General features: G+C 44.0%; 1 protein-coding gene across 1 annotated transcript; it reads left to right on the forward strand.

The window, feature by feature from the left end:
* Window positions 1-1,016: 1,016 nt before the first annotated feature.
* LOC309816127 (zinc finger protein-like) lies at window positions 1,017-5,883 on the forward strand (the record flags this gene model as incomplete). Its single annotated transcript, XM_082646794.1, has 4 exons — window positions 1,017-1,183; window positions 1,658-1,708; window positions 3,793-3,838; window positions 5,722-5,883. The coding sequence occupies exons 1-4, from the start codon at window positions 1,149-1,151 to the stop codon at window positions 5,881-5,883; spliced, it is 294 nt and encodes a 97-aa protein (XP_082502920.1). The 5' UTR covers window positions 1,017-1,148.
* Between the last annotated feature and the right edge of the window lie 4,489 nt (window positions 5,884-10,372).

Consider the following 10,372-nt stretch of genomic DNA (forward strand, 5'->3'; position numbering starts at 1 on the left):
AGGCTCCAGACGCCCAGGCTCAGCGGCCATGGCTCACGGGCCCAGCCGCTCCGTGGTGTGTGGGATCTTCCCGGACCAGGGCACGAACCCATGTCCCCTGCATCGGCAGGCGGACTCTCAACCACTGCGCCACCAGGGAAGCCCCCCTTTCTACTTTAATATATGCTTTTAAGGCTCAACATTTCCCTCTATGTATGTGTTCCAATCTCCAGATCCAATTATGAATTTGAATGTTTCTCTTCATGGTTCTGTCAATGTTTGCTTTATAAAGTATCAGCTGAAGTTATTAGTTTCTGAGAATTTGAAACTTTTATGACTGTGAAGTGTCCCTCCGTATGTCAAGTAATGCTTTTTCCTTCCCCTTAAAGTTCACTTGGTCAAATAGCAATGTCACAGATTTTATAATTACAGAAATAACTTGAGACCTAGGATGTTGATGTCTGTCTCTAGAAAGGATTTTCCCTTGCTTCTGCACGGGTTGTAAGATGCTAACAAAACACGTTCACCTTTACACAATTTCAGGGAATGAGGTGTTTTGGCGTTTGGCTTCAGTCCCTGCCAAAGAAAGCCCAGTTTCCTTCTCCCCTTATTCCAATGGTGAAACTCTTTGGGGTTTACCAGGAAGCCTTCGTGGCTGTTAATGCTTTTATGTCGCTTAGCCTCTTGAAGACGTCCAAAATTCGACTGAGTTTGTACGCCTTTCAATGAACAGAATCTACACTCTTCTGAGGCCTACACAGTAGAACGGCAAGACGGCCTGAGACCTTCTCAGGGATTCCGGAAAGTGAAAACCAGAGTGAAAACATGTAGTCCAGAGCTCGTGCCGGTAGACACCCCCGCACCCACCCTTGCATTCTGGGACATGTAGTCCAGAGCTCGTAAACTCGTGTAGCCCCATATACTGCAGCTACAGTAACGCCTCGCTGTAAAGGTTTACCCGCGGAATTCTGGGAAATATGGTCCAGGAGTTCCGGGTTAGTCGCAGGCACTTCCGCCCCAGGAGGACACGTAGCAGCCATGTTCTGCCTGGTGACGGTGTTTCAGGTCCGCTCTTCACGACCCATTCAAGCTTCCCCTTTGCAGACCTTTCATTTGGGGAGAAAGAGGAGGAGCGGCTAAAAGCGGAGGTTTGAGGGCCTGGAGTGGTGATGTACGTCCCGCGGGCGGAGCTTCTTTGCGTTTGGTAACGTAGCCGGGATGGGGTGGGCTCAGGTCGTGCCTCCTGGGGTTTGAGGGTCTCCCCGGTTTTCTTCACCCCTAACCTGACCCCGTCCCCCACCTATGAGCTAGCCCTACCGCTTCATACGGCGTCACACTGGGTGGGTTGCTTAACTCCTCTGTGCCTCCGTTGCTGTTCGGTAAAAGGGGGGAAAAAGGAATGCCTTGTTAATATAGTGTTGTGAGGAGAAACGAGATAGCACAAGTAAAAGGTCTACAACTGCCTGATACATTGTTGGTATTAATACTACGCTAATTCGGGAGGCACCCATTTCGCAGCGGGATTCTGTGAGCCCAGGAAGCTGAATTGTCCTGGACTCCTGGCCTGTTCTGGAAGGAGAGGACTTCTAGCTGGTACGGGGGCGGAAGGGGGTGCGGTATGAATTAGTGGGGATGGAAACACAGCCCTGGTATTTCACAGTCTCCTTTCCTTCCCCAGCCCTGGCTTCTCAAAAAGCACTGCACGGAGGAAGAGGCAGCAGAGCCCCACGTGAGTAGGACTTGGCATTCTTCTACTTAAGATATTCCTATAAATTGTAGAACGTATGAGACATGGGTAAGGATGATAACTGAGCCTTGGTCGCTAATTTCCATTCTAAAAGCTTTATGCAAATGAACACATTTCCATCAGGCGGTGGCTCTGTGAATTGGTACTGCTGTTTTCTCTACTTTAAGGCAGGGAACACAACCCTGTTGGCCCATCCTCACCCAGATGGTAGGAGGCAGAGCTGGGGTTGGGACCCAGGCAGTTTGAGTCCAGCAGCTGAGTTTGCTAATCCCTTTGGTATATTCTCTTTGAGCATAGGGTACTGGCTAGGATCATATCATGAAAGGAGGTTGGGACTTAATTGTGGGGACCTTGAGAGCAAGGTTTAGGCTATTTTATGAGTGTTTAAGATAGTTTTCTCAACTGGGTCATTTATTTTATTTCAAATAATATGTATATCATAGAAGTAGCATAATCATTATGGAAAAATGCAGATATATACATAAAGAACAATTTTAATTATCTGTAACTTTAGGATGTAAAGACAACAGTTGTTAATGTTTTAGTGCCTTTTTGTCTGGTTACTCTTTGTGTATGTTTCTGTGTAGTGGAGGCTGTTTTTTGTGGGACTGATGTTACACTGCAGTGCTACTCAAATTGTGTTCCACAAACCAGCGGCATTGGCATCACTTGGATAGAAATGCCCAGCCTTGAGCCCCATTCGAGACCTTCTGATTTATAATTTCTGCGTAGGGGGTCCAGGAGGCTGCATTCCAACAAGATCCCGCAGTAATTCACATGCACGTGAAAATTCGAGAAGCTCAAGAGAGGGTCTTTTCTGGAAACTGAGGCCGAGGAAATTGACCCTGCTGGATGTCACAGATAAAACTGAGCTGGCTTCACCAAAGGCCTACTTAGTCCAATGATTTTATTCCCCCACTAATTATTGTCAACTGTCAGGGCCCCTTTCAGAATCCTGAATTGAGCAGAAGACAGCTAGCAAGTGTAGAGTCAAAATGGAGGTCGTTAGAAGTTGTGAAGATATCTCTCTCCCAAGCTTTGGGGAGTGGAATCATTGCCATCTTTTGTACTAGATCGAACCCGGGCCCCCTGCATTGGGAATGTGGCGTCTTATCCACTGCACCACCAGGGAAGTCTCCCATTTATTTCTTAAACGTTCCTATATTTATAATGATATAATTACAATTCAGATTCCTGTCTTTTTTTCATTTGAATTAGGTATGGACTGTCAAACTATTTTTTATTGTTGTTGCAGAATCCTGGCTTTTATTAGTTCTCTTTACCTCTGTGCATAATTGTCAAAAGGGTACTTCCTGTTTAAGAAGAAACTTAACGTATTTTTATACCTTTTGTAAAAAGTTGTCCATGTCAATTTAAATATTATTGTTGCAGTCACAAAATCTTTAGGAAGACAAGCAGAGATTTTCAGAAGTCTATAAAGACTCTCACATAACAGGGCAACAACGTACGACCTCCACATGTCTGACAGTCTTCTGTTGGTAGAAATCACATCTCTAAGGATAATTTCTAACTAAAATATCATCTGCTTTACCGCAGTTGCTAAGAAATAAGAAACCCTGACAGTGGTGTTCTCAGAGCTTCCTACCTTATGACGATCTCACGAGGTGGATGCCCGTGTTCTCCCCTACTGGCAGAAGACAGAACTGAGGCGAAGAGATGTGAATAATTTGCCCAGGGTGACACTGCTAGTGAATGGCGTAGCCTGATCAGAGCCCATGCATATTGACTCCAAAACCTACTCTGACTTACATGGTCTCTGTTTACCCCATACCCAGAATAAGAATGACCCCTGTGGAAGCCGCAGGCACACTGTGAGGGGGCCACTGTGTATGGCTGGGCAGGTCATTCCTCACACAGCCACTGAGGGGGTTCACGGGGGCATCTGGTATCTGCGTGGGGCTCTGCTCATCAAGCATAATCAGCTGTAGCCACCCCGAGGACTGGGAGCCTTGGTAATTCACAATGAGCACCACGTGGGTTAGTGACTTCTTTTTCTTTAAACCAGTTTCCAGTTTGACTTCTTCTTTCCCTGTCTGTCTTGCTAGGACTCTGCACTGCCCCAGAAGGAGAGAGAAAATGAGCACATTCCAGGTGAGTAGAGCTTGCCTTTCTTGCTGTTAAAAACGCCATTTTTGTACTCAGGTTGGACACAGGTTTTCCTCTTTTTTTTCTTTTTCTTTTTTTTTTTTTGATTGGAGTATAGTTGATTTACAATGTATTAATTTCAGGTGTACAGCAAAGTGATTCAGTTATACATATATATACATATATTTTCAGATTCTTTTCCCTTATAGGTTATTACAAAATATTGGGTATAGTTCCATATGGGTTTTCTCTTTCAAGGAGAGTCTAAGCATATGAGGACCTGAGTGTGCCATGTGTGCTTTTTTTAAAATTCCTGTTAAATTTAATTGGTTTCGGTTTTAATTTTTGTTTTATTTCATCATTTTTTTTTTATTTTACAAGTAAAAGAAAAATTAAGGGAAATGAAGGACATCTTCCAGTCTACTGCTTACCTGCTTACAAATTAGCTGCTTTTATATTTCTGTAATCTCTTCATCATATGTATTCATGGATGTGTATTTGTATTTATAACATAGATACAGTTTTAAATTGTTTTTTTCATTTAATACTAGCTAACATTCACTTTTAATTGCTTTATCATGTTCCTGCAAAGTTATGCACCTATTTTTTTTTTTTTTCTGGTATGCGGGCCTCTCACTGTTGTGGCCTCTCCCGTTGCGGGGCACAGGCTCCGGACGCGCAGGCTCAGCGGCCATGGCTCACGGGCCCAGCTGCTCCGCGGCATGTGGGATCTTCCCAGACCGGGGCACGAACCCGTGTCCCCTGCATCGGCAGGCGGACTCTCAACCACTGCGCCACCAGGGGAGCCCTGCACCTATTTTTTAAACTATTCTTTATGCACAGACATTTAGTTTAAAGACTTCTCCTGTTTTAGGAGCACTACAGTGACAGTGTTCCTGATTTAACCTTTTTCTCAAAATATCTGTTCTGAAGAATATTGCCCCTTTTTGCCCTTAACATAGTAGGTTTAGGTATTCAGAATTTAAGAGGTATGTTTTACATGTGGTGCCTTGGATGTTTTTTGGTAGAATATCCAAATACGGCAGAGCACAGCAGGATCAAACTGCTGCTTCACGCAGAAAAAATCATGTATTGTTAGAAGTTTTCTCACGACCAGAGTTAGATTCAGTCTTCCCCATGCTTGAGTCAGACCCTTTGTGTATTTTATTTACTGGTTTGTTTCTTTTTCCATCTTATATTTTTTTCTAATCAGAGTAATGCATGACCTTAGTTTAAAAAGTCCAGTGGTACTTAAAGCACTTGTCACTGCATAGACAGCTCAGAACAATTGTATAAAGAGGTGCTTGGTTTCATCTTTGTTTTAAATATAAAGAATCGGGGTTGTGAAAAAAGGAGGAACCAACTCAGACTCACCCAGAAAACCAAGGGTCTGGAGTCAGAGTATTGCATTCAAGCGAAAGACAGAAACGGGGAAAGAGAGAGTTTTCATTCAGAGACCTGGCATGGCCTTTTGGTTAGTTTCCACATATAACACTCCTTCTCAGCTGGTTCCCACCTCAGTGAGAAAGCAGGTGCCATCAAATACTGCCAGGACTAAATTGGTAACTGTTTCTGGGGCACTTGGCAATAATAATTAAACAGTGAAAGCTTTTTAGTTCAGGATCCAGTGGTTAGAATTCTAGGGAGTTTACTTATGAGTTGTCTGAGAGCCCCAGGTAAACACACAAAGCTTTCTCTTTCATAGCTGCACGTCCAGTGAGGCTGAGGAAAGTCAGTGTGTGGCATTGGCAGGATGGAAGGAGGGGGTGCTGGGAAGTCTGCACACCTCACAGGAGCCGGAGCAACTTCCCATCCTCCTCGTCTCCTCGGGGCTGCCCCTCTTCCACTGGCCACTGGGTATAAGATTGAGGTGGTGTTGTTTGTCGTAGGAGGCGGTGACCTTCAAGGACGTGGCCGTGGCCTTCACAGAGGAGGAGCTGGGGCTGCTGGACTCGGCCCAGAGGAAGCTGTACCAGGATGTGATGGTGGAACACTTCGGGAACCTGGTCTCAGTGGGTGAGGACAGCCTTTCTCTGCGAGTGTCTTTGTGACCTTGGTGTTTCAAGGCTTTGGGCCTCTTGAGGTGGTTCCCTGAGTTTGGGGACCAGACTTTTGCAATTCCTGTGGGACACGAGAGGATGTCTCTGGTCTTTCCAAACAGTGTGTTTCAGGTCCTTTTCAATTATTTTGTAAAAGAACTGTAAATCGGCAGTATCTTGCTGTACCTTGTGTATTCTTCTTCAGATTTCCCTCCCTGCCATTAGTGGATCATAAAGCCAATTTACTGAGCCCTACGTGTGACTTTTTAATGAAATAAAATAGTATAGAAAATATCAGAGTTTCTTAGGAAGAGTACAACACATTGCAGCAGAAACTCTGGGCGATGGCATGAGTGGTGTGAGAGCCAGTGGGAACAGATTTCATGAAAAGAGACATTGGTTAGATATAGGTCATTCAAGCTTCGTTTTAGTAATGTATACTTTTCTACCTGTGTATCTAGGTTGTGAAATAAATGCTGTTTCTTCAGTGGGTCGTGATACAAAGTTTGAAAAACACAGCTTTCAATACCTTGAATATGCAGTTGGAACTCAAATTTCTAGTAAACTTTCGCTCTAGCCCGTTCATGTTAACTTGTGACTTTGCATGTTCTCATTCTTCAAACGAGATACAAAACATATAGAAAGAGAAGAGAGGCTTTGGTTGATGAATTCAGCAACCCAGATAGAAATTTAAGTGAGAACCAAGCAGCCGTGAGTTCCTGTGGTTAGCTCTCTATCTGTTTTGCTTCTCACCAGCCCTGTGCTGTCCATCACCTGGTCCCAGTTGGAAATCTCTTTCCAGGATTATTGCATAGTCTTTGTACTGGTCACCTGTTGCCACCCTTCTCCTCCCACAGTTTGTTCTTTAGGTGGCAAAGTGATCTTTTGTAACTTTAAGTCAGGTTATGTTCTTGTTTCAAAATTCTCTTGTGGCTTCTTTTACTTAGAATAAAAACCACTTAAAGTGGCTTCTAGAGCCTTCTGTGGGCTGCTGTTCGTTCTCCACCACCTCCCTGAATACACCACCTCTCCTCCCTCTTACCCTATCTTTTCCAGACCTGCAAAGGATGCTTCTGCCACAGAGCCTTTTCCTGGTCCTTCTCTCTGCCTGGAATACTCTTTCACCTGTAATCTTTTAGGCCTCTACTTCTTTCAGTCAGTCACCTTAAAGATGAGGAGGTGGCTGTCCTCTGACCACCCTATGGAAAATACAGTCCTCTCTTTCTTACTCTCTCTGCCCTGCCTTGTTTTGTCTCTAAGCGTTTCACTCATGTACATTTTGTTCACCTGTTTCTCACCTCTCTTTCTTCCACTGGAGGGTAATCCAGGAGTGCAGGAGGAATTCGGTCTGTTATATGTTTATTGCTCACTAGCCTCAGTGCTTAGCATAGTCTTGGTACATGACAGGAACTCTTAAATATTTCTTGAATAAATGAATGAGTTAATGGATAGAGAAATTAGCCTTCCATGAAAATAGCTAGTAGGCGGTGAACAAATCCGAGTGAATAAGGGATATTGCTAAATGTTTTTTTGTCTTCAAATGAATTCCTAGCCTAATTCTAACTTCTCAGGTGCCCATGATGTGTGTATGTGTGTGTTTGCCTTTCTGTACAAGTTGGCCCTCATCAACTTGCACAAAAAATATGTACAGAACCTGTAATTATAACCAAACTGAGTAAAATGCTTTCCCTGTGACTTTCCTTGAGCTCTCAGTAGCAGAGCAAATTCATTTGGGGAGGAAATACTGTTGTGAATGAGGATTCTTATGTCTACTTCTTAGGTAACCCTCCCATAGAAGGAAAGAAATTTCTATTTCCTTATCCCTTATACCAGGGGAGAACAGGTCTCAGAAAACAGCCAGCTGGTGAGTTAACCTTTCCCTTAAAAGATTTGCCCCGCTGCGTCCCATTTGCCTCCTCCAAAGCCCACCTCACTAATAAGAAATCGATCTTTGTTAGCTGTACAAACATTTTGTGTGTGTGTGTGTGTGTGCATTTGTATGTATCTTGTAGAAGGCATTTTAGATAATGTCACCTTGAGTGCTTTGATCATTCTTTAATAGTTTCTAGTCTGTTTCTTCTCAATACTTATCACAGGCTATGGAATTTATTCCCAGCTCACTCATAAAGCCCATTCTTCACTTTGGAACTCATTCTTGTTAAAGACCAATGTATCTGTGTCCAAAAATTTTCCATGCTGTTTTTAAAGAGACAGCATTCTTCCCTAGCCTCTACATTTTGACTCCTGCTTGGCAGGGGGAGTGGAGGAACATATTAGGCAGCACAAATGCCTGAGAAGGATCCAGTGCATAGGTCTTCATGCTTTTTTTTAACCCCACTGATTCTTAGACCCTTTTTTAAAATTAATTAATTGTTGGTTGCATTGGGTCTTGGTTGCTGCATATGGGCTTTTCTCTCGTTGTGGTGAGTGGGAGCAGCTCTTCGTTGTGGTGCGCAGGCTTCTCAGTGCAGTGGCTTCTCTTGTTTCAGAGCACGGTCTCTAGGAACGCGGGCTTCAGTAGTTGTGGCACGTGGGCTCAGTAGTTGTGGCTCACGGGCTTAGTTGCTCTGCGGCATGTGGGATCTTCCCGGACCAGGGCTCGAACCTGTGTCCCCTGCACTGGCAGGCAGATTATTAACCACTGTGCCACCGGGGCAGTCCCGGTTTTTAGCCCCTTTCATATCCTCCTCAGCACTAACCCCCTTGGTGTGCTGCCGCCTCGGGTGCAGCCTTTCAACTTAAGCCAAACTGTACTTTCCAGTCCTTTTCCTGTATCTGATACCTGACTTGTAAAAGCTGTTTCGCTTCTCTGACTTGGTTCAAACTTAACCTGGGATTCAGAATTGTAGAGAATCCTAGAAATCAAACTGAGTTCACCTGTGCATGCATTTCTTGAGCCCTGACTAACTGCTAGGCACTGTTAAAGCTGTGAGCACAGCAAAATGCTTGTCTTTATTGATACTGTGTTATGGTAGGAATGACATGTAATTTTTAAAAGATGATTTAAATAGTATGTCCGAGTAGTCATTTGGTTTTAAATGGGTTTCATTAATGCTAAGTATTTGGGAGTTTAACAGACCATCTCTTGGTTTCTGTTAGTATATAAACCAGAGAACTTCATTTGTCGTGCGAAAGATAAGCTGAACCATCCTGAGGTTCATTAAAGTCCCATACTGTGTCTTAAGTGTAAAATCTTGAATCTTTGAACAAAGCTTTCACGTGTCCACATCTCTGAATTCTCTGTCCCTCTAGAAGAAAACAATCAAAGTGAGTTGAGGGCCGTTCAAGACAGAGGATCACGTGAAGAGCTTTCCTGCTGGCAAATCTGGCAACAAATTGCAAATGACTTAACCAGATGCCAAGACTCCATGATAAATAGTTGTCAGTTCCACAAACAAGGTGATTCCCCCTGCCAGATTGGGGCAGGACTCTATTCAAATTTCTGAAGATGAGAACCGTATATTAAATGATAAAGCAGGTGATCCCAGTAGTCCTGGAAATCCAAGGTTTGCAACTTTGAGAGCCCAGGATTCTTGGAGGAAAACTTCATTGGCTGAGTCACAGAATTATCAGAATAGACACCAGCAAATTTCCATGAAAAATAAACTGTGTCAGTGTAAAGAGGATGTTGACACCATCAGTTGGATTTCACATCACTTTGATGCTCATGGAGTACACAAGGGTCAAAAACCTTACGGCTACAGTGATTATAGAAAAGATAGCACGAGGATTTCAACACTGGATCAGAATACTATGATTCACACGGGACAAAAACCTTACCAGTGTAATGAATGTAAAGAAACCTTCACCGATCTCTCCACCTTTGATCTTCACCAGCAATTACACTCAAAAGAGAAGTCTCATACGTGCAGTGAGTGTGGAAAAGGCTTCCGTTACAGCTCGGTTCTTCATATTCATCAGAGAGTTCACGTGGGAGGAGAACACAGTGAGTGTGATGAGTGTGGCAAGGAGTTCAGTCAGAGCTCCCAGCTGCAGACTCCTCAGAAAGTCCACACTGTAGAGAAACCATTCAAATGTGGGGAATGTGGGAAAGGCTTCAGTCGTAGGTCAGCACTTAACTATTCATTGTAAAGTCCACACGGGAGAGAAACCTTATAATTGTGAGGAGTGTGGGAGGGCCTTCAGTCAGGCCTCTCACCTTCAGGACCATCAGAGAGTCCACACTGGGGAGAAAGCATTCAAATGTGACACATGTGATAAGAGCTTCAGTCGGAATTCACACCTTCAGTCCCATCAGAGAGTCCATACGGGAGAGAAACCGTACAAATGTGAGGAGTGTGGGAAGGGCTTCATTTGTAGCTCAAATCTATACATTCATCAGAGGGTCCACACAGGAGAAAAACCCTACAAATGTGAGGAATGTGGGAAAGGCTTTAGTCGGCCTTCAAGTCTTCAGGCCCATCAGGGAGTCCACACTGGAGAGAAATCATACATACGTAATGTGTGTGGTAAAGGCTTTACTCTGAGTTCAAACCTTCAG

This window comes from Mesoplodon mirus (assembly GCF_964341445.2).
Source record: "Mesoplodon mirus genome assembly, contig: SUPER_14_unloc_1, whole genome shotgun sequence".
NCBI classification, from domain to species: domain Eukaryota; kingdom Metazoa; phylum Chordata; class Mammalia; order Artiodactyla; family Ziphiidae; genus Mesoplodon; species Mesoplodon mirus.